The sequence below is a fragment of the Erythrolamprus reginae genome, chromosome 8 (assembly GCF_031021105.1).
Source record: "Erythrolamprus reginae isolate rEryReg1 chromosome 8, rEryReg1.hap1, whole genome shotgun sequence".
Classification (NCBI taxonomy): domain Eukaryota; kingdom Metazoa; phylum Chordata; class Lepidosauria; order Squamata; family Dipsadidae; genus Erythrolamprus; species Erythrolamprus reginae.
In genome coordinates this window covers 53,057,838-53,082,402 of record NC_091957.1, presented here as the reverse complement: position 1 = coordinate 53,082,402, position 24,565 = coordinate 53,057,838, and the positions used below count along the sequence as shown (strand labels likewise).

The 24,565-nt window shown below is 43.7% G+C and overlaps 2 protein-coding genes across 10 annotated transcripts in view; one reads left to right on the top strand and one right to left on the bottom strand.

Moving 5' to 3' along the window:
• Positions 1–6,357, bottom strand: part of LOC139171577 (A-kinase anchor protein 17B-like) — a 27,663-nt gene extending 21,306 nt beyond the window's left edge. The window contains exons 1-2 of one of the 9 annotated variants that reach the window (XM_070759917.1): positions 5,702–6,039; positions 359–463 (exon numbers count right to left, since the gene is read on the bottom strand). The gene's annotated coding sequence lies outside the window, so the exon portion shown is untranslated. Of the gene's footprint in view, positions 1–358; positions 464–1,490; positions 1,609–2,123; positions 2,198–2,692; positions 3,342–3,428; positions 3,549–5,701; positions 6,040–6,243 lie in introns of those variants that run through there. The other 8 variants (XM_070759918.1, XM_070759919.1, XM_070759920.1 and 5 more) reach the window with 8 other exon arrangements.
• Positions 5,996–24,565, top strand: SLC25A43 (solute carrier family 25 member 43). Its single transcript, XM_070759930.1, has 5 exons — positions 5,996–6,408; positions 9,612–9,853; positions 12,022–12,194; positions 20,629–20,763; positions 22,009–24,565. Exons 1-5 carry the CDS (start codon positions 6,134–6,136, stop codon positions 22,183–22,185), a joined length of 1,002 nt encoding a protein of 333 aa, XP_070616031.1. The 5' UTR covers positions 5,996–6,133; the 3' UTR covers positions 22,186–24,565.

The window sequence follows — 24,565 nt, the reverse complement described above, 5'->3', positions numbered from 1 at the left end:
GGGTGGATTTTCTGCAAAAAGGCTAAAATTATTCTTTGCCTTGTTTGTCCTTACTTGGTAAAGTTATTTCTAGATGCTAGTTCCTTGTTTCTGTGAAATCTGTACCGTGTTGAGCCCAAAAGTAACCTCATAATCATCTAGGTCTCTTGTTCCTTATTTGTGTAAAGTATTTTTATTCTGAATTTTAAAGACAGCATTACATAACTCTAGGGGTATTCTTTTTCATGCCTGAGATCTCTTTCAAAGCTGTGTTGCTCCATAAAAAAGGCTGAACCCCAAATTAACTCATCAAATAAACTCCATCTGAACCCAGATAAAAGTTAAATTGCGGTGTGGGGAATAGAGGAAACAAACTAACCTCAACATCTTTTTATTTGCTTCAATTTCTGGTCATTTCCTCCACGGGTCATGCAAATTGGGAGTCCATAAAGCTTGTCATTGCCAAATTTTTGTTCTTGACTGGCTAGAAATGCAGAAAACTCATTAAATCAGAACAAGGTAGAGCCTTAAATTGTTCACCCTCACTGTCCAAACTCTGACAACCCAACTCAACTCTAAAACATACTGGTCATCCTATATAACCATAATAGTTGCTAAGCAAAGCCGTTGAGTTGCACCCAATTCCATAATCTTTGTGCCAGTGGTTGTTATAGGAATCATTGCCGTTGCTAGCTCCATTCAGTTGCCCAGACTCCACCTTGCAAGGCATTATGGGGTCATTAAAAGATTATGATGATGATGATGATGATGATGAAGAAGGTGGCTGGGAAGGTCACAGATGGTGGTCCCATGACCCAGGGACCGTTATTCAACCCACATAAATACGTGAGGATTCCCTAACACCTGGGTTTTGATCACGTGATCATAGGGGATGCTATATTAGTCATAAGTGCAAGGATCAGTCCAAAGTCATTATTTTTTCAGTGTTATAACCTTGAACAGTTGCTAAGTGACTACCCGTATAGGCAGTGAAGGGTTACAAATTTTTTAACTACCACACTGTGGGCGGGGTTTATTTTGTGGGTGTGGCTTGCCGGCCATGTGATGAGGTGGGAGTGGCTTGATGATCATGTGACTGGGGTGGGATTAAAGGTCATGGGACTGGCTTAAAGGTGGCCAACTTGACGTCACTCACGTCAAGGGTTTGGGTTAAGATTAGGGTCCCTGGCCTCTCCTCGCCTCAAAGAGATACAATTTCCCTGCCTATTTACTATTACTGAGCATCCAGAATATAGTATTTAATTCTATGTATATATGCCATATGCGTGCATACATATTACACACAGGCACACAAAAATATACATTATCTACTATATAAACTGTATGTGTATGTACACACACACGCATGCACAGCTGTTCTAAAATTATACACATTCAACCTCATTTACTGCGATAGGAAAAACATGCCCAGAGTCCAGAAGGGAAAAAAAGAAAAAAAATTCTACCGGTTCTACCTACCTGACCAACATTTTTCTACCAATACTGCATACCTGACTATACCCGTAGAAGCCCATCACTGCGTATAGGGAATCATCTAGTTACAACAGCTGATTTAGTGACCATTCAGAGTTACGTCACTGAAAAAAAAGGGACAGGACTATTTTTCAGAATTACAACCTTTTTAGTTACAACTGTGATCCCGTGATCAAGATTCAGATGATTGGCACCTGATTCAGGCTTACGACCGTTGCTGTGTTCCCAAAGTCAGGCGATCCCTTTCTGTGACCTTCTCTTTTTTGGGGAGGGGGGGGTAAAACATTTTTTTTCTCCATAAAAACTTTTTTAATACAATTTAAAATAGTTTCACAATACAATAAAAACAGTATCGAGGTAAGTCAAATTATAATTGATCACCCCCCAAAAGATTTATTAGTTCCCAATTACTTCCTGTGTCAATCCAGCCCCCCCCCAAACTTTGACCTCTAATTTTGTCATCTAGATATCTGATTTTCTTCTAATTAAATTCAACCTTGATTTCCTTTTAAACCTTATTAGATTAGTATCTGCGACCTTCTTCATGACCCAAGTCAGATTCACTTAACAACCAGATTGCTAACTTAAGAAGTAGAGTGATTCACTTAAGAACTGAGGCAAGAAAGGTCGTAAAATTCAGACAAACTCACTTTGCAAATGTCTCGCTTAACAAAAATTTTGGGCTCAATTGTCGTCATAAGTCAAGGACTTAGCACTATAGACTGATCCATGGCACAGGGGTGGCATCCCGTTTCCACCTTCCCCAAACGATGCTCAAATCAAATCAAATCTTTATTACAGTCGCGGAGCAGCATATCAATGCAATGCTAGAAATGCCCCCGTAACCCATCATCCCCTTCCATAGGGCAGGCTCCTTCTGCCACAAGTCTGCTTTTTGCAAAGAACTCCCAGTTTCCCTTTATAAGCCCCCCCTCCAGATATGTGGGACTACAACATCCATCCTCATGCAGGCAAGAGGGAATGAGGGATTAGCTTGGCTCAGGCAAATGGGAGTTGTAGTTCCAGGCATTGGACCCAGGGAAGGGGGGAAGTGGCATGACACACACTCTCCAATTGTCATCCCACCACTTTCAGTGCTCAGGATAATGGGAACTGGAGTCCTAGACAATCTCACATGTGCTGGATTCACCTCAGTACCTTCAGAAGACAGGCAGATGGGAACTGGAATCCCAAACACAACCCAAAGTACTGCACTCACCCCAATGCCTGAAGGTGGGAGGCAGGTGGGAACTGGAGTACTTCCCAGATATTCAGCACCTACAGGAGCTAAGCAGATAGAAGCTGGAGTCTCAGACAAGCCAGGCAGATGGGTGCTAAAATCCCAAGCAAGCCAGACAGATGGGAGCTGGAGTCCAAGGTAAACCTAGCAGCTGGAAGCTGGAGACCCAGGCAGGCTAGGTGGATGGGAATTAGAGTCCTAGGCAGGCCAGGAGGATGGGAGCTGGAGTCCCAGGTAAACCTAGCAGCTTGGACCTGGAGTCCTAGGCAGGCCAGGCAGATGGGAGCTGGAGTCCCAAGCAGGCCAGGCGGATAGGAGCTGGAGTCCCAGGCAGGCCAGGCAAATGGGACCTGGAGTCCTAGGCAGGCCAGGTAGATGAGAGATGATGGAGCCCCAATCAAAACTAGAGCTGGGATCTGGAGTCTCAAGCAAGCCAGGCGGATGGGACCTGGAGTCTCAAACAAGCCTGACAGTTGGGACCTGGAGTCTCAGGCAGGCCAGGCAGATGGGACCTGAAGTCCCAGGCAAGCCTGGAGGATGGGACCTGGAGTCTGAAGCGTATAGGGGCCGGAGTCTCAGGCGAAACGAACTAGACAGGCCTCCGGACTCCCTCCCCTCACAGCCCCTCAGCGAGGCGAGGCCCAGAGGCCTCTGCGGACCCACCCACCGCGACCTCCCGCCCCCGCCGGCCTCGCCTCCCGCAGCCGCGGCCTACCAGGCCTGCCTCGCCGCTCCCGCCGCCGCCGCCGCCGCTTCCTGGTCCGGCCTCCCCGGGGCGGAGCCGCCTCGCCTCCCTCGCCGCCGCAGATGGCGGCCCTGCCCGCCCCCTTCGCTCGCACGGACGGAGTTGGGCCTGGGCCCTGCCGGAACCTCCCGAGGGTCGCCGGTCACAACGGGTGTGGGGGAGTCTCTGCTCCCTCGACCGGCCCGGGGCAGCCCAGTCCGGAGAACCGCGTAGATTCACTACACACACACACTCGGGGGTCTATGGGGGAAAGACCCCTCCCCACGGTGTCCTCCTCCCTTCCCTGGGTGGGGGGAAGACCCCCCCCCCAACCCTTTCCTTGCTGGCTGGATTTGAACTCAGGGCCAAGGCACCAGCCCCCCTCCCCTTCTTTTTGACCTATACCCAAGGGGTCCTAGGGCAGCCCCCCAACAAGACCCCCCTCAGGAGACCAATGATACTCAAAATCCTGGGGGGCCCCAAAGCAAAGACTACCTTTTGCTGGAGGGAAGACCCCCCCCCCCAACACACATCTCTCCCCCTTGGCCCCTGGTGGGTTGGATTTGAACCCAGGCCCCAAGGCAGGGACCGGTCCTGAACTCTGTTTCCCTTTTGACCCCTGGCAAGGGGGTCCAGAGAAGCCCCCAGGACTGTCCTGGGGGGAATTAAGACCCCCAGAGGATCATTGATAACACTCCCCCCCCCCAAAGCATGTGCACACGCACACACACAAACCTAACAGTGCATCTAGGGCTAGTTTCCTTCGGACAAGAGGTGGGGCAATTTGGCCACCCCAATGGCAATGAAAACGCCCCCCCCCCCTTCAAGCACACCTTCTTTCCACCTCCACCCTTTACAAGATGAGGATGATTTCGGAATCCAACACGCCCCCTTTCATCATCATCTTCATCATCATCATCATCATCATTATTATTATTTCTTAGATTGTAAGCCGCCCCTCTCCGGAGACTCGGAGCGGCTCACAGCAACAAAATACAGTACAAATCCAATAATTAAAAAATAGTTAAAACCCTTAGTATAAAAACATTCATACCCCCCAAACAAACCATACGTAAAACGAAACGGCCAGGGGGAGTCAATTTCCCCATGCCAGGCGGCAAAGGTGGATTTTTAAGAGTTTGCGAAAAGCAAGGGGGGTGGGGGCAGTCCTGATCTCCGGAGGGAGTTGATTCCAGAGGGTCGGGGCCGCCACAGAGAAGGCTCTTCCCCTGGGTCCCGCCAAATGACATTGTTTCATCAACGGGACCCGGAGAAGGCCGACACTATCCAACTATTTACTAAGTCTGCACTACTATTACTACTAGATTTTTCTCATCCTTATCACTCATCTCCTCCCATTTATGACTGTATGACTGTAACTTGTTGCTTGTATCCTTAAGATTTTTATTAATATTGTTCCTGATTGCTTATTTGATCCCTACGACAATCATTAAGTGTTGTACCACATGATTCTTGACAAATGTATCTTTTTCTTTTATGTACACTGAGAGCATATGCACCAAAGACAAATTCATTGTGTGTCCAATCACGCTTGGCCAATAAAGAATTCTATTCTATTCTATAAATCTGGGAACACTTCCTTCTTATCTATCTATCTATCTATCTATCTATCTATCTATCTATCTATCTACACACACACAAACACACGCACAGCTCTTCTAAAATTATAGACATTCAACCTCATTTATTTTGATGGGAAAAACATACCCAGAGGCCACAAGGGAGAAAAAGAAAAAAAAATATCAAAATTTTTCTACCTTGCATACCTGACCAAAATTTTTCTACCAGTTCTGCGTACCTGAGTGTACCCGTAGGAGCCCATCAAGGCTCCTCTTCCTCCTCCTCCTCACACACCCCATTTTCTTCTAACACTGATGATGTTACCTAGATGGGTTATGAAAAAGCAGCCAAGCTCAGCAAGCACCAAAGACCCTACCATCATCATCATCAACAACATCTTCCTCTTCCTCCTCCTCTCTAGTCACCCACTTTCTTCTAACACTGATGATGTTAAAAAGATGAGTTATGAAATATGTGCAAAAAAGCAACCCAGCTCAGATCACCAAGGACCCCACCATTGTCGTCATCATCAACAACATCTTCCTCCTCCTCCTCTTCCTTTCCAGGCACCCCACTTGATAATGTTACCTAGTCGGGTCCTGAAACGTCCGCCAACCCCCCCCCCCCCCCAAGCTCCGACAGCATCCTCTCCACCCCGAAGTAACAAATATCCTCTCCTTTACCGGCTCTCCCTGTTACTCGCAGGGCGCATCACCACCGCCGCTCCGCAGCTGGCGACGCCCCCTTCGGGAGCCCCAAGACGGCCGGCCTAGAGACCCGCCGCCTCTCCGGAAGGCTGGTCGCCCAGCCGGCCGAGCATCACCATCAGCATCCCCGCCCGCGATCCCGAGCGGGTCCTTCCTCGGCGCTGCTGCAAAGCTTCCCTGCGCTCCGCTCGCGCGTAATTGCGCACCGGGACCCCGGGGAGGGCGGCCCGCTTCCCGCGCCCTTCCCCTTCCTGTCTCGGGCCCGCCCGCTCGCTCGGCCTGGCTGGCTGGCTGGCTGGTTAGTTGACGCCGCCCCCGGCCCACCGACCGAGCGACCGCCCTGCCCGGCGGATCGCGGGCGTCGCCTCCTCCGCCACCGTCCCGGCCGGCGGCTGGCGATGGTGCGCCATGGCCACTTGGAAACGGGACGGGCGGCTGACGGCGCTGCAGCGGCTGGGATGCGCCGGGCTGGCCGGGGCGGCCAGCCACACTTTGACGGCCCCGCTGGAAGTGCTCACCGTGCTGGGCCAGGTCGGGGCTATGCCCAGGGAAAGGACCGGCCTCTGGCAAGCTGGGAAGAGCCTCTGGCGAACCGAGGGACCCGGCGCGCTCTGGAAAGGCAACCTGACCGCCTGCTTGCGCCTCCTGCCTTACAGCGCTGTGCAGCTCGCCTCCTACCGCCGGTAAGCGAGGGTGGAGAGAGGGAAGGAAGGGGCACCAAGCAGCGGTCAGGGCTCTTTGATCGGGTACTCGAGCGGGCCGGGAGAGTAAAACTAGGCTGACAAGTTAGAAGATGGAAACATGGAAATACAGAAGATTGAGGGTAGAAAAAGACCTCATAGTCCAACTAGTCTGCCCTTATACCATTTCCTGTATCTTATCTTAGGATGGATCTATATTCATCCCGGCCATGTTTAAATTCAGTTACTGAGGATTTACCACCCACCTGGGACCTGTGGATTTACCAACCAGGTTGGACCTGTTGGTCTCGTTTGGGAAGCAGAAGGATTCACAGGGCTGTCTTACCCACGTGGGCCTGATGGGCACTTGCCCATGGGCCCCAAAAGCAGAGGGGGCCCATACTACTGCAATGCTCTCTACATAGGGCTACCTTTGAAGAGCGTTCGGAAACTGCAAATTGGCCATAATGCAGCCACGCGAGCAGTCATGAGCTTGCCCAGACACCCACATATCTCTCCAACACTCCGTGGTCTGCACTGGCTGCTGATTGGTTTCCAGACTCAATTCAAAGTGTTGTTCATGATCTATAAAGCCCTACATGGCATCGGGCCACAATACTTGCGGGACCGCCTTCTGCCGCACGAATCCCAGTGACCGGTCAGGTTCCACAGAGTCGGCCTTCTCCAGGTCCCATCAACTAGACAATGTCATTTGGCGGGACCTAGGGGAAGAGCCTTCTCTGTGGTGGCCCCGGTCCTCTGGAATCAGTGCCCCCCCCTGGAGATTCGCACTGCCCCCACCCTCCTCACCTTCGGAAAGAGACTTAAGATTAATTTATGCCACCAGGCCTGGGGTCATTAGATACTACTCCCGGGCTGACGAATGTGTTGAGAAAATATTGAGTGAATGGTTTGGGGTTTTTTAGACTTTTAAATTAATTAATTGGATCTCAGATATTGTATATTGTTCATTCTATGTTGTAAGTCGCTCGAAGTCCTCAAAGAGGGACGGCATAAAAGTCCAATAAATACATAAGTAAATAAATAAATACCAATCTGTGTATGTTAAACCTTCAATACTCCTTGTATCATCTAAATACAGCAACATATTTATTCCATTTTACTGCATTTTTATTATTTTATTAAATGTAATAAATATGCAGCAATAAATGTTGCATTTTATGATATTTTTACTGCATTTTTATTAATACTAACATGCAAATATACTGTATGTTTAGTTTTATTGACCATTTACATTTTTATTACACTACTTTGTCCGGGGCCCAATAATGCTGTTAAGATGGCCCTGAAGGAAAAATACTTGTAGCAACTAAGAGAAATGGGGAGGAGTATATGGGATGGGGAGAGTGTTGGGGAGATAGTTGGGGTGGGAGTGGAGACAGGGGTCTTCGGAGTTAATGTTGTCTTCCAGCCTTGTTGGTGGGTTTAGACTCAGAATAACTTTATTGTCGTTTGGACGGAATGCTAATTTTGATGCATCTTGTTAAGGAGTGTGCAGAGAACCCTTGAGTTATCAAGGACATGCGCAGAGGAAACATTGTGATTCCAGCAGATATCCAGGAAATATGAGTAATTTATTCAGTCATACAAGAAACAGAGAAGATTGACGACAGAAAAAGATCTCATGGTCCATCTAGTCTGCCCTTATACTATTCCTTGTATTTTATCTTAGAATGTTTATCCCAGGCATGTTTAAATTCAGTTACTGTGGATTTACCAACCACGTCTGCTGGAAGTTTGTTCCAAGCATCTACTACTCTTTCAGTCAAATAATATTTTCTCACGTGGCTTCTGATCTTTCCCCCAACTAACCTCAGATTATGTCCCCTAGTTCTTGTGTTCACTTTCCTATTAAAAACACTTCTCTCCTGAACCTTATTTCACCTTTTAACATATTTAAATGTTTTGATCATGTCCCCCCTTTCCCTCCAGACTATAAAGATTGAGTTCATTAAGTCTTTCCTGATAAGTTTTATGCTTAAGACCTTATCACCAGATACATTAAAGTGTATAAAATAGTGTTTAGGCACAGTCAGGTTAAACAGTCAACATCTCCGTCAATTGTCTTATAGTAATATTACAAACCTGTCGTTGTCTTACAAATCAGACGTACATTACAGCTTACAAATACAGTACATCAAACTAACACTGAGCTTACTACATCAATTACAGTGAATCAGCAGAAAGAACAGAGAGAGCAGAGAGAATCATGCTTTCTGGCTCCCTCTAATGGCAATTTGCAACACTACCTCTTACAGCTATAGTACTTCAATACAAACGAACATTTATTGCTAGCTTGTTTATACAGTATATTGTCAACCCAACTGTTATGGACAGAGTACTAACATATCTTATACACCGAATACAGCCATTTTTAGCTTCCCGAAGCCACACCTCTTGCAAAGACGGATGCGCAAAGTTAGTAGTGTGAGATTACCGGAGAAGAAGCTACATAGGATTAGGTAAACAACACTTGAATCCTTTTTGGCGATGTTGTTGCAGTGGGCTTTGGCACTTAGGTCATTGGATATGAATGCATAAAGAATGTAAGGCACAGAATTGTAAAATGTAAATATGTTTACAGTATGTGTGATACTTGTGTTTTCTATTTTGCTTTTAAAACTACATTTTTAAAAAAAATTGAGAAAAATACAGTACAGTGGTCCCTCGATTTTTCGCGGCTTTGAACTTCGCGAAATGGCTATACCACGGTTTTTCAAAAATATTAATTAAAAAATACTTTGCGGGTTTTTTCCCTATACCATGGTTTTTCCACCCGATGACGTCATACGTCATCTCCAAACTTTCGTCCACCTTTAATAAATATTTTTTTAAAAAAACTTTAATAAACATGGTGAGTAATAATCTAAATGGTTGCTAGGGAATGAGAAATTGCAGGTTTAGGGGCTTAAAGTGTTAAGGGAAGGCCTGTGATACTGTTCATAGCCAAAAATAGTGTATTTACTTCCGCATCTCTACTTTGCGGAAATTCGACTTTTGCGGGTGGTCTCAGACGCATCCCCGCGAAAATCGAGGGAACACTGTATCTATTCTCACCCAAAAACGAGATATGGTGACCTCTAGCTTGAGCTGGATCGGAGCTGAAACTACTGTTTTGCAAAAACAGCACCCTGCTAAAAATATGATTTTTTTAAACCCCCTCTGTTCATTTTTTTTTTCTTTAGATGCGTGATGTTGCTGATGGATGATCTGGGTCACATTTCCCAGTGGAACGCCATCATGGCTGGAAGCCTGGCGGGAATGATGGCGGCCATCGCAACCTACCCAACCGAAGTGGTCAAGACTCGGTTAATTGTGCAGAACCGACTGGAGCCGCCCTACAAAGGCATTCTTCATGCTTTGTATATGATTTACCACCAGGAAGGAGCCTCTGCACTTTATCGGGGCGTTTCGTTGTCAGTATTAGGTATTTAAGATTCCTCTCTTCGATCAATTGATATCAATTGTCTGGCGGGACCCAGGGGAAGAGCCTTCTCTGTGGCGGCCCCGACCCTCTGGAACCAGATCAGAATTGCCCCTACCCTCCTCGCCTTTCGTAAGCTCCTTAAAACCCACCTCTGTCGTCAAGCATGGGGGAACTGAACTACCCCTTTTCCCCCTAGGCCTATACAATTTATGCATGGTATGTTTGTGTGTATGTTTGGTTTTAAATAAGGGTTTTTAATTATTTTAAACATTAGATTTGTTATATGCTGTTTACTACTGTTGTTAGCCGCCCCGAGTCCACGGAGAGGGGCGGCATACAAATCTAATAAATAAATAAAAATAAATAAATAAATAAAAATAAATAAATAAATAAATTGTTATTAGAATTAGAATTATTTTATTGGCCAAATGTGATTGGACGCACAAGGAATTTGTCTTTGGCGCATATGCTCTCATTGTACATAAAAGAAAATATAGATTTGTCAAGAATCATGAGGTACAACACTTAATGATTTAGGGATCAAATAAGCAATAATTATAATAATAATTTATTAGATTTGTATGCCGCCCCTCTCTGAAGACTCGGGGCGGCTCACAACAATAATAATAACAGTATACAATGTAACAAATCTAATATTAAAATTATCTAAAGCCCATCATTTAAAAATCATACAACACAAGCATATCACAAGCAATGAAGAAACAATCAGTATTAATAAAAATCTTAGGATACAAGCAACAAGTTACAGTCATACAGTCATAAGTGGGAGGAAATGGGTGATAGGAATGGTGAGAAAAAACTAGTAGAAATAGAAGTGCAGACTTAGTAAATAGTTTGACAGTGTTGAGAGAATTATTTGTTTAGCAGAATGATGGCGTTCTTGTGTCTAGTTGTCTTGGTGTGCAGTGCTCTGTAGCGACATTTTGAGAGTAGTAGTTGAAACAGTTTGTGTCCAGGATGCCAGGGGTCAGTCAATATTTTCCCCGCCCTCTTTTTGACTCTTGCAGTATACAGGTCCTCAATGGAAGGCAGGTTGGCAGCCATTGTTTTGTTCTGCAGTTCTGATTCTCCTCTGAAGTCTGTGTCGGTCTTTTTGGGTTGCAGGACCAAACCAGACAGTGATAGAGGTGCAGATGACAGACTCAGTGATTCCTCTGTAGAACTGTACCAGCAGCTCCTTGGGCAGTTTGAGCTTCCTAAGTTGGTGCAGAAAGAACATCCTTTGTTGTGCTTTTTTTGATGACGTTTTTTGATGACGCGTAAATCATACATGCGTAAGAATGACAGAGCCCCTGGGAACGTGATGATTTATTATTTTTTTTGCCTCCGGGGCTTCAGGGAAGCTTACCTGAAACATCCAGAGGGCGAAAGGGCCTTTCCCAAGGCCCTAAATCAGCCGCTCAGCAGGGGCGCTGGAGCTGAAACATTGATTGATTGATTGATTGATTGATTGATTGATTGGATTTGTATGCCACCCCTCTCCGGAGACTCAGGGCAGCTAACAGCAATAATAAAACAGCGTACAATAATAATCCAATACTAAAAACAATTAAAAACCCATTAATATAAAAAAACCAAACATACATACAGACATACCATGCATAAAATTGTAAGGGCCTAGGGGAAAAGAGTATCTCAATTCCTCCATGCCTGGCGGCAGAGGTGGATTTTAAGTAGCTTACGAAAGGCAAGGAGGGTGGGGGCAATTCTAATTTCTGGGGGGAGTTGGTTCCAGAGGGCCGGGGCCGCCACAGAGAAGGCTCTTCCCCTGGGTCCCGCCAAGCGGCATTGTTTAGTTGACGGGACCCGGAGAAGACCCACTCTGTGGGACCTAACTGGTCGCTGGGATTCGTGCAGCAGAAGGCGGTCCCTGAGATAATCTGGTCATGGCAAACTCTCGTGTGTCTTTTTATATGACTCTGCGTGCCACCTATTACACACCTGCCATAGTTTCGCCATCACAGTTCTAGAATAGAATAGAATAGATTTTTTATTGGCCAAGTGTGATTGGACACACAAGGAATTTGTCTTGGTGCAGATGCTCTCAGCGTACATAAAAGAAAATATACAGGAGATCAGTATTGATAGCTATGTCCCTGCCTCTGGATATTCCTAACCAAACCCACCTCGATTGTCTTCCCCAACAGGTGCCATTCCGTTTTCCGTTGGCTCCTTCCTTGTTTACACTCACCTGGATGAACTCTGGGGTCAACCCAACCTCCCTTTCACGCCAATGCAAAACTTCTTCAATGGCTGTCTGGCCGCGGTGGTGGCCCAAACTTTCTCGTTCCCCTTTGAAACGGTCAAGAGGAAAATACAGGTAAGTCTTAACCTTTTCACACATGCCAAGCGATGTGAGTGGTCCTCGAGCAACTCTGGTCATGATAGATTCTAAGGAGGATGAGCCAGGCCTATCTTGGTATCCTTGGGCCAGTGGTTTTTTCCAGCTGATGCAGAGAGTGAGAGTGAGTGAGAAATAGACCTGGATGAACCTGAAGGACCACCAGAGGTGGCAGAGATGGAGAGGGGCGGCATACAAATCCAATAAAAAAATAAATAAACAGTAGGCCCTGACTTAGAAGAGAAGAACAAATTTAAATATGTGAAAGGGTTAAATAAGGTCCAGGAGGGAAGTGTTTTTAATAGGAAAGTGAACACAAGAACAAGGGGGCACAATCTGAGGTTAGTTGGGGGAAAGATCAGAAGCAACGTGAGAAAATATTATTTTACTGAAAGAGTAGTAGATCCTTGGAACAAACTTCCAGCAGACGTGGTAGATAAATCCACAGTAACTGAATTTAAACACGCCTGGGATAAACATAGATCCATCCTAAGATAAAATACAGGAAATAGTATAAGAGCAGAGTAGATGGACCATGAGGTCTTTTTCTGCCGTCAATCTTCTATATTTCTATGTTTCTAAGAGGATGAGGAGGAAGACTATGAGCCTGGGTTAGATGCCCATGTTAGAAGACTAAGAAAAAAGACAAGAATGCTTGTATGGGAAAAGGAAATAGTCTGTAGTTTGTTAACTCTAGGGAATTGTTGATCAATTGTTGAACAAGAAGCAATGGGTGGAAACTAAAGAAGGAGAGAGGTAACTTAGAACTGAAGAGAAATTTCCTGACAGTCAGAACGGTTGATCAGTGGAACCGCTTGCCTCCAGAAGTTGTCAATGCTCCAACACTGGAAGTGTTTAAGCAGATGTTGGATCACCATCTGTCTGAATTAGTGTAGGGTTTCCTGCCTAAGCAGGGGGTTGGACTAGAAGACCTCCAAGGTCCCTTCCAACTCTGTTGCTGCTGCTGCTGCTGCTGCTGCTGTTGTTGTTGTTATTGTTGTTATTATTATTAGTGTTGTTGTTGTTGTTATTATTATTATTATTATTTCCCGTAGGTATTTAAGGGTGGCTGATGGGAATTTTTTTTTGATATTTGTATTTTTGACAACTGCAATCCTCGGAGAAGATCGGCATATAAGTCCAATCAAAAAAATAAATAACAACTTTCATCAATGTGAGTCAGTTGCCAAGCATCCAAAATGTAAATTAAGTGCCCAGGAGGATGCTGCGACAGTCATAAATCTGAAAAATGATTTTAAGTCACTTTTTTCCAGTGCTGTTGTAACTTGGGTCAGTCACTAAGTTGGAGAAGAAAGTATTTCCTCTTTTCAACCTGTAGGGGGCACCCTGCTGCCACTTAAATCTACTCCTGACTTAGAACTTCCTTTCTTTCTATTGCAGAATTTTTAACCAGCTTCTCACTTAGCAACAGAAATTTTGGAAATAATTTTAAAAATTGGGATTAGTTAAATGTACTATTTAGAATGGGGAAGAAGTTGGCTTGTGTTTATTTTTTGTTTTGTTTTGTTTTAAACTTTTTTGTTATATAAGCTTTTCTTAGCTTATAGAAAAATGAATAAAGAGAGGAAGGGGGAACTATGGCATAATGTTATACTTTAGAAGGAACATTAAGGAGGGGATTTAATTAAAAGATGATGTATGTAACCAGATGACAAAATTAGGAAAAAAAAGTTTTGCAAAATACTTTGATGATTGATATTAGTTACTAACAAAATACCGCATTTTATTCATGAAAAATAGATGGTATACTGTATTGTTTGAATGTATGTTGATAGAAAAAAATAAATAAAAAATTACCACCACCAACACCCGGAAAAAATTGCTAAGTAAGACATCTGTTAAGGAAATTCTGCAACAGAAAGGAAGTTCTAAGTCAGCAGTAGATTTAAGTAGCAGCAGGGTGCCCCCTAGTGGTCGGAAAGGTGCAACATTACAGCAGAAGGTTTCTCCTGTTTGGGCCAGTTTGCCTGAAGTGGTAGTAACCTGCTAGTGACCTCATGATGATGTCACGGAACCAGTTCAATCAATGCCAGTCCGTGGACGCTGCAATCTTTTTTTAAAAAAATGTTTTAATTGGGGGGGAATTTTTTCCAATTTTTTTCCCTCTGAGCATGCACAGAAACTGAATTTCCAGCACTCGCATGTTTTTGACTTGTTATTGGGGAAACTGTTTTTAATCACTGTCCAGAACTGAACTTTTATAACCATTTGAGAAAATCGAGCTACTTGCCTAGTCTGTTATCCTACTGAACCTTGTGGGTTCAGCACAAAACCTTCCAATGTTCCTGTGCTCCTCAGCAAATCATGCTGTCTATCATTTGTCCTTTTTGTGGCTATTCAAGTAATGTGAGTGAATCAACTGAAAAAGAGTCCAAGCGCCTGTTCGAAAACTTTTCTTGGTCCGTAAGCCACTCCCACCCAGTCACATGACCTTTAAGGCACCCTCTGGTCACATGATTGTCAACCCACTCCTACCTGGTCACATGACCATCAAGCCACACCCACACAATAAGCCATGCCCACAGTTTCAAGTTTCAAGTTTCCAGTTTTATTGGATTTATATGCCGCCCCTCTCCGAAAACTCGGGGCGGCTAACAGCAATCATAAACAGTATACAATAATAATCCAATACTAAAAGCGAATTAAAAACCCCTTAATATACAAAACCAAACATACATACAAACATACCATGCATACAATTGTAACGGCCTAGGAGGAGAAGAAATCTCAATTCCCCCATGCCTGGTGGCAGAGGTGGGTCTTAAGAAGCTTATGAAAGGCAAGGAGGGTGGGAGCAATTCTAATCTCTGGGGGGAGTTGGTTCCAGAGGGCCGGGGCCGCCACAGAGAAGGCTCTTCCCCTGGGTCCTGCCAAGCGGCATTGTTTAGTTGACGGGACCCGGAGAAGGCCCACTCTGTGGGACCTAACTGGTCGCTGGGATTCGTGCAGCAGAAGGCGGTCCCTGAGATAATCTGGTCCAGTGCCATGAAGGGCTTTATAGGTCATAACCAACACTTTGAATTGTGACCGGAAACTGATCGGCAACCAATGCAGACTGCGGAGTGTTGGTGTGACATGGGCATATTTAGGGAAGCCCATGATTGCTCTCACAGCTGCATTCTGCACGATCTGAAGTTTCCGAACACTTTTCAAAGGTAGCCCCGTGTAGAGAGTGTTACAGTAGTCGAGCCTTGAGGTGATGATGGCATGAGTGACTATGAGCAGTGAGTCCCGGTCCAAATAGGGTCGCAACTGATGCACCAGGCGAACCTGGGTGAACGTCCCCCTCGCCACAGCTGAAAGATGTTTCTCTAATGTGAGCTGTGTGGTAGTAAAGAAATTTGCAACCCTTCACTGCTTGGAACAGCCCCTAAATGAACACAGGACTACCGGTGGTTGAAAGGGCAGGTTGCATATAGCAATAGCAACAGCACTTAGACTTATATACTTATTGCCTTTCATAAACTCCTTAAAACCCACCTCTGTCATCAAGCATGGGGGAACTGAAACATCTCCCCCTGCGTATGTAGTTTCTGTGTATGATATGACTGTATGTATGTTTTTCATATATTGGGGTTTCTTGTTTTTTAGACTTTTTAAAGGTATTATTGTTATTTTAGAGTCTAACTATTAGATTTGTCATTATATATTGTTTTTATCATTGCTGTGAGCCGCCCCGAGTCTACGGAGAGGGGCGGTATACAAATCTAGTAAATAATAATAATAATTTATTTTATTTATTTTATTTATTTATTTATTTATTAGATTTGTATGCCGCCCCTCTCCGTAGACTCGGGGCAGCTCACAACAATAACAAGAACAATGTAAAAAACAAATCTAATAATTAAAAAAAAACCACTAAAACCCCCATTATTAAAAGCAAACACACACACAAACATTCCATGTATAAACTGTATAGGCCCGGGGGAGATGTCTCAGTTCCCCCATGCCTGACGACAGAGATGGGTCTTAAGAACTTTACGAAAGGCAAGGAGGGTGGGGGCAACTCTGGGGGGAGTTGGTTCCAAAGGGTCGGGGCCGCCACAGAGAAGGCTCTTCCCCTGGGTCCCGCCAAACGACATTGTTTAGTTGACGGGACCCGGAGAAGACCAACTCTGTGGGACCTAATAGTAATAATATATACCAGTTCCTGGTACTTTTACAGCCCTTTCTAAGCGGTTTACAGAGTCAACCTCTTGCCCCCAACAATCTGGGTCCTCATTTTACCCATCTGGGAAGGGTGGAAGGCTGAGTCAACCTTGAGCCAGTGGTGAGATTTGAACTGCTGAACTACAGCCAGCTGTTAGCCGAAGTAGCCTGCAGTGCTGCAATCTAACCACTGCGCCACCCGGGCATATTTTATAAACATGGAATTTGTCTGCTTGGCTGGCACCATCTGCTGAAGCTTTGCCCAGCAGGTCATCTTTCCATAAACGAAACATGAACTGCCAAGTTTGCAAATCACAGTTGATCCTCTAGGCTTATCACCTCTGGAATCTGTCGTTGCAGATTGATTTATCTAAGGTCAGAGGAAAGAGGAAGCGGCGTTTATTTTTAAGCCCTCCCTATGGGCACGTTTTTAAAATTTCTTTCTCTGGATCTTGGTCAGTTGGCATGCCAGCCTACCATAGCGGGCTCTGAAAGAGGTAGCATTGTGCTAAGAAGACATAGAATAGAATAGAATAGAATAGAATAGAATTCTTTATTGGCCAAGTGTGATTGGACACACAAGGAATTTGTCTTTGGTGCAGATGCTCTCAGTGTACATAAAAGAATGTCAAGAATCATGAGGTACAACACTTAATGATTATAGGGGTCAAATAAGCAATGAGGAAACGTGCAATATTAATAAAAAGGACCGTTTTTCACACATACAACCAAAATATAGAACTGAGATACAGTGATACCTTGTCTTACAAACTTAATTGGTTCCAGGACGAGGTTCTTAAGGTGAAAAGTTTGTAAGACGAAACAATGTTTCCCATAGGAATCAATGGAAAAGTGATTAATGCGTGCAAGCCCAAAATTCACCCCTTTTGCCAGCCGAAGCACCCGTTTTTGCGCTGCTTGGATTCCCCTGAGGCTCCCCTCCATGGGAAATCCCACCTCCAGACCTCCGTTGCCAGCAAAGTGCTCATTTTTGCGATGCTGGGATTCCCCTGCAGCATCACAAAAACATGGAAGTCCAGAGGTGGGGTTTCCCATGGAGGGGAGCCTCAGGGGAATCCCAGCAGCGCAAAAACGGGTGCTTCGCTGGCAACGGAAGTCTGGAGGCAGGGCATCCCACTGGCGGTGGTGGGTTTGTAAGGTGAAAATAGTTTGTAAGAAGAGGCAAAAGAATCTTAAACCCCGGGTTTGTATCTCGAAAAGTTTGTATGACGACGCGTTTGTAAGACAGAAGGTTATCACTGTATTCCCTTCCCCCTAGGCTTATAAAATTTATGCATATGTCTGTATATATGATTGGTTTCTTAAATTGGGGTTTTTTACATCACTTTTAATATTAGATTTGTTCATATTGTCTTTTTTAAAAAAAAATATTTTTATTAAATTGCATAGACAAACATGACAAACATAACACGCAACATTTAGTGGCACTACAATCGCTCCGCTCAGAGTAGAAGTCATCTTTACATTCAATTTTTTTTAAAGTGAAAAAAATAAATCTTGTCGTTATTTAACACCATCTATAAAAATACTTAGAAATATCATTTATAAAGTGGTAAATAAAAACACATCTCAAATATTTAGCAACATATATAAAAGTTTTAAAATTCTAACTTAAATTGAGCTAAAATAAAGGAAAAGGAAGAAAAAAAAAGACAAAAGAGTAAAAGTAGAGGAAAGAAGGAATTCACATTTATATAGAATAGAATAGAATAGAATTTTATTGGCCAAGTGTGATTGGACACATAAGGAATTTGTCTTGATGCAGATGCTCTCAGCGTACATAAAATAAAATATACATTTGTCAAGAATCATGTGGTACAACACTTAATGATTGTCATAGGGGTCAAATAAGCAATGAAGAAGCAATATTAATAAAAATATTAGGATATAAGCAACAAGTTACAGTCATACAGTCAACATGGGAGGAAATGGGTGAAAGGAATGATGAGAAAAACTAGTAGAATAGAAGTGCAGATTTAGTAGAAAGTCTGACAGTGTTGAGGGAATTATTTGTTTAGTAGAGTGATGGCGTTCGGGAAAAAAAACTGTTCTTGTGTCTAGTTGTCTTGGTGTGCAGTGCTCTGTAGCGACGTTTTGAGGGTAGGAGTTGAAACAATTTGTGTCCAGGATGCGAGGGGTCAGTAAATATTTTCCCCGCCCTCTTTTTGACTCGTGCAGTATACAGGTCCTCAATGGAAGGCAGGTTGGCAGCAATTGTTTCTTCTGCAGTTCGTGAATAATCATCGTCTAACTGCAATATAACTACTAAATGCTAATATGTTTAAAATACTATTACAATAAAACTATCTCTTTTTCTTTGTATCCCACCAAATATATACCTTTTGCCGAACCTGATAGAATTCTGATTCTTCTTGGTTATTTAATCTTCTCGTCATCATATCAAGCTCAGCACATTCTAAAATTTTCTTAAGAATGTCTGTTCATATTGTCTGTTAGCCGCCCCGAATCTACGGAGAGGGGCGGCATACAAATCTAATTAATAAATAATAAATAAATAAAAACTTTCAAGGAGTTTTTAAACAGGAGGGGTTATGGTTTTTTTTAAAAAAAAATACGATCCTTTAGATGTGGAGTGGAACAAGGGAGCAATTAATTTTGCCTTGTGCATTACTTCCCGAGCGTCTGGTTTGACTCTTGAGCTTCAGAAGGTATTGTTTGGTATCTTCAAAGCTTCACGAAGTGGAAAAATAATGGAAAGGAAATGAGGTCAGCCCTTCACAGCTTAACTTGTAAGTTCTGGCATTCCAACAGGGTGCCGCAAAAAACATCAAAACACATTTGTTTGGGAAGGAGGCCAAAGATGGAGACTCAGAATCATTTCTCTAGTACTATACAGATTTAGCAAGAGTTGGAAGGGACCTTGTAGGTCATGTAGTCTAACTCCAAAGCACCTGAGGGTAGAACAAGAAGCAATGGGTGGAAACTAAACAAGGAGAGAAGCGACTTAGAACTAGGGAGAAATTTCCTGACAGTCAGAACGGTTGATCAGTGAAATAGCTTGACTCCAGAAGTTGTGAAGGCTCCAACTCTGGACGTTTTAAGCAGATGTTGGATAACCATCTGTCTGACCTCCAAGGTCCCTTCCAACTCTGCTGTTGAAAGTGAACACAAGAACAAGGGGACACAATCTGAAGTTAGTTGGGGGAAAGATCAAAAGCAACATGAGAAAATATTATTTTACTGAAAGAGTAGTAGATCCTTGGAACAAACTTCCAGCAGACGTGGTAGATAAATCCACAGTAACTGAATTTAAACATGCCTGGGATAAACATATATCCATCCTAAGATAAAATACAGAAAATAGTATAAGGGCAGACTAGATGGACCAGGAGGTCTTTTTTCTGCCGTCAGTCTTCTATGTTTCTATGTTTCTATGTTAGTGATGGTGGTGGTGGCATTGGACCAGAGTACCTCCGGAACCGCCTACTACCGCACGAATCCCAGCGGCCGATAAGGTCCCACAGAGTTGGCCTTCTCCGGGTCCCATTGACTAAACAATGTCGTTTGGCGGGCCCCAGGGGAAGATCCTTCTCTGTGGCGGCCCCGGACCTCTGGAATCAACTTCTCCCAAAGATTAGAACTGCCCCCACCCTCCTTGTCTTTCGTAAATTACTCAAGACTCACTTATACCGCCAGGCATGGGGGAGTTGAGACACCTTTCCCCTAGGCTTTTTTAATATTTTGTTTCATGTTTGGTATGAATGTGCTGTTTGGTTTTTAAATATATGATAGGGTTTTATATGCTTCTTTTAATATTAGATTTCTTTTGCTATAATTTTTTTTTTATTGTTGTGAGCCGCCCCGAGTCTTCGGAGAGGGGCAGCATACAAATCTAATTAATAATAATTATTAATAATAATAATAATAATAATAATAATAATAATAATAATTCGTGACACTTTTAAAAAAATGTTCAATTGACTGAGTTTCATGTTTAATGAATAAAAGAGATAATAATAATATAATAATAACAGTAATAACAGCATGTTTAATGTAAAGTTGTTATATTATTATTATCCTCATCATCATTGTTATTGTTGTTGTTATTATTATTACTACTATTACTATTACTATTATTAAGTATTGTGGGAATTAGTTGTTAAGCAGAGTGATGGCGCTCACTCTGTAGATTTTAAACTTTAGATTGGAAATGGATCAATTTCACTGCTTTAAACGCCTTCTGTCTTTTCTTCCCGAGCAGGCCCAGAGTCCTTGCCTGCCTTGTTCTGGAGGGGTTGATGTCCGTTTTACTGGCGTGATCGATTGTTTTAAACAGACGGTAAAAAGCAAAGGAGTTCTGGCCCTCTGGAATGGACTTACTGCCAATTTACTCAGGGTAAGTTTTCGAGTCTTTCCTGGTCTATTCCAACGGACGTCAATCTTGCAGTTCCTTATCTCTTCGTTTGCAGGTAGTCCTGTAAATTTAGTGACCATTTGAATACAAGGGTTGCACAGAAACTAATGCAACACATTTTTTTTTCTCAGGCTAGAGTAATGGTACGAATGTGAAAATTTAGACACACATTATTTGAATTGTCAGGAGTGCGTGTGTAAATTTTGCGTTTCTTCAGACAGACAGACAGATGATAGATAACTTTTAGTTATAGTTATGTAATTTTAATTTAATTGGATTTAATCTTATTGTAACCTACTGTTTTTTATATGTTGTAAGCTGGCATAGAAGTCAGATAGATAGATAGATAGATAGATAGATAGATAGATAGATAGATAGATAGATAGATAGATAGATAACTTTTCTTTTTTAATGTTTAAAGAGACACAGCCGATACAAAATATCTTTTAAAAATAATAATACATAAGCAAGTTAAAAATGTGTTGTGGCTTGTTAAAATGTGGTTACAATTGAATAGACACCTTTGTGTTTTACGCTGTAAAAAAGCTCTCTTCCAATTAAAAAAATAAAATATTAATTGCCAGATCTAACCATCAAAGATTACAGTATTTTCCCGCAGATCGTCCTTCTAGGAATAAAATGGTCTCTTAAGTCAGAAAAAATATTTGCGTTTCAAGGTAATTTCAATTAAATTAAAGATTAAGATTAACTATGCAGATAAAAGAGAAAGAAGACTGGGACAAATGGTACAATTGGTTGCAAAAACAATCAAGAAGGAAAATAAATAATTCAAATATACCGCATTGAGGAGACCTTATGGGAACAAAGAAGGAAACCTTTTTAAAATATGCTAAAATAGAAATAGGTAAACTTGAGTTAAACGATAATTGCCTTAAGGATAAGTAAGCTATATTATTTTGATCTAAAATGATTTTTATTTGTTATTAACAAAGTCTTTATTATTAATTTAACCCATTATGATTACTACCATAAGAAATAGAGTTAAACTGTAAAAGCATATATGATATCGAAATCTGCAAACAATTTAGAAATATATAAGCCAAAACACCCACGTAAAGAGAGCAAGGTCATCTCTCTTGTTTTTCAAGCTGTGTACATTTTTGCATGTAATTCATATTGGTATATAAAATTATTCTTTTTCTAATAAAATAAAAAAAATTAAGTTGAATTTAATTAAATTTTACCTTTCCGTGTTTGTTTATCCAGATCGTCCCTTATTTTGGGATCATGTTCAGCACTTTTGAACTTTGCAAACGGGTCTGCCTCTACCGGAATGGTTACACCGATTCCCCCTTACGCTACACACTTACTCCCGGCGTAGACCAGAGTTTGCGACCAAAGGAACTGCAAGACTTAAGGCTCTTTGGACGAAGAAACGCTTAGGCTTCTGGATGCGTTTCTAAAAGCAGCTTCCCAGCCAAAGGGGGCACTCAGATTCCCAGCCAGCTACCTTGTCTTCCGTGAAATTGCTGCCAAAGGGCCCCAGACTCAAGGAAAATGGGACATAATTTCCTTAATCAAGATGGTCTGTGCAAACGGACAACCTCCCAAGCTGATAAAAAATCCACCCACTCTCATTGATTGCCAACGGTTGCACCATGAAACTCTCTTAAGCTTGGTTCTTTTCTTGCCGACGTTTCAAGACCCGACTAGCTAACATCAGCAGTGCTGCAGGGGAAGCGAGTTTGCTTTCAGATAGGTAACCTGAGAACAAACCTCACACCCTTCTAGCACTGATGATATTCCCTAGTTGGGCCATGAAACGTCTCCAAGGAAACAGCCAAGCTCCGAGAGCATCAAGGACCCTACACTCCAACCCTGAGTTACAAATACTCTCCTCCAACTATTGGAATGGTGTCTCTGTTTTTTCTGTCCTAATTGGTCAATCGTGAAAATCCATCCCTTCCTTTTCCACAGCCGCCGTTGCAGCCTAATAACGAAGCTCAGATCAGCAATGTGGAAATATTTCCTTGGTCAAAGGAAGGAGAACAAGGGGTCCATGATAAGACAATCTTGTATCCTGAAGTTGGGGGTCACCTAGGGCAGTGATGGCAAACCTTTTTTTCCTTGGGTACCAAGAGAGAATGTGCGTGCGCTATCGTGCACGAACACCCATAATTCAATGCCTGGGGAGGGCGAAAACAGCTCCCCCTCCCAAGGCCCTCTGGAGGCCAGAAACGGCCTGTTTCCCAAATTCTGGTGGGCCCAGTAGGCTTGTTTTGCCCTCCCCAAGCTCCAAAGGATTCCCTGGAGCTTGGGAGGGCAAAAACGCCCTTCCTCATCCCCCTGGAGGCTCTCTGGAAGCCAAAAACGCCCTCTCGGAGCCTCCATGCGAGCCAAAAATCAGCTGGCTGGCACACACATCCACATTGGAGCCGAGCTAGGGCAACAGCTCGCATGCCAGCAGATATGGCTTCCTGTGGCACCCATACCATAGGTTCGCCATCACTGATGTAGGGATTTTTGGCGGGGCATATAGCCGGAGTGGAATTGCACAGGTGAGGAGGAAGAAGCGCCTAAAGAGAGCTCCTCACCATCAAAATCCACAGAAAGCTAGTTGATGGGGACCAGATCGGAAACGTCCCTGACAAGCTGACTTTCCACAGGTAGGTGTTCGAATAAGGTGGCTGAACTTTTAAACTTATGCAAAACAGCAAGCACCTGTTCGCCAACCTACCTGTCCGTCCCTGCCTTAGATTCCGAAATGGAAAAAGTCAGTCCGAGATTATGTGCCGCTTGGATTCTGCTAGAGCAGTGGTCCCCAACGTTTTTTCCACCAGGGACCAGTTTCAGCAAGACAATTTTTCTATGGCCCGGTGGGGGCGGAAAGGGGTGTGGTTGGGGGCGGGATTAAGCATGGGGGTGCTGGTCCTCCCCGCCCCTCTTTCCCGCCATCGCCCTATGGCTGGCAGAACCTGCCTCCCAAGCCCTCTTGCCCAACGGGGGCTAAGCGCTGGAGACAGGGGGTCAGGCTGGCCCTCCTGCCTCCCCCCAGCCAAAAACGCAAAAGCGCCCCGCGGCAGAAGCCAAAAGAGGCTTGAGCCTCTCGGTCCTTCCCACCCCTCTGTCCCGTCCATCGTCCTGTGGCCGGCAGAACCTGCCTCCCGAGGCCTCTTGCCCGGCAGGAGGTGAAGCGCTGGAGGGAGGGGGTGGCGGCATGAGGGCCGGCAGCTGCTGACTCCACGGACCAGTGCAACATGCCCCGCGGCCCGGTACTGGTCCACGGCCCGGTGGTTGGGGACCCCTGTGCTAGAGTTTTCCCGTGAAATGTAGTCTTAAAATATATTTTTCTTAGATCCCTGAAAAGCTTGCAAGAGGACCAAACGTAGAGCAAAAATTCCCTCTCTCCAAATCTCAAAATACACTGCTCGAAAAAATAAAGGGGAACACTGAAAAAACACAATATAACTCTGAGTAAATCAAACTTCTGTGAAATCAAACTGTCCATTTAGGAAGCAGCACGGATGGACAATCAATTTCACCTGCTGTTGTACACATTCAACTTTGTACAGAACAAAGCATTCCATTAGAATATTTCCTTCATTCAGATCTAGGATGTGTTCTTTGAACATTCCCTTTATTTATTTATTTTTGAGCAGTGTATAATATGCCAGCATGGTTCTTTCTCCTGTGTGTCACTTTAAATAACTGCCTAAAATTGTGATTCTGTCAAAAGTTGTAAAATTTCCTAGCAATAACGGGTTTTAATGTGTTTTCTTGCTGCACACCTGATAGCAAACCTATTAAACAGGTGAATCAATAA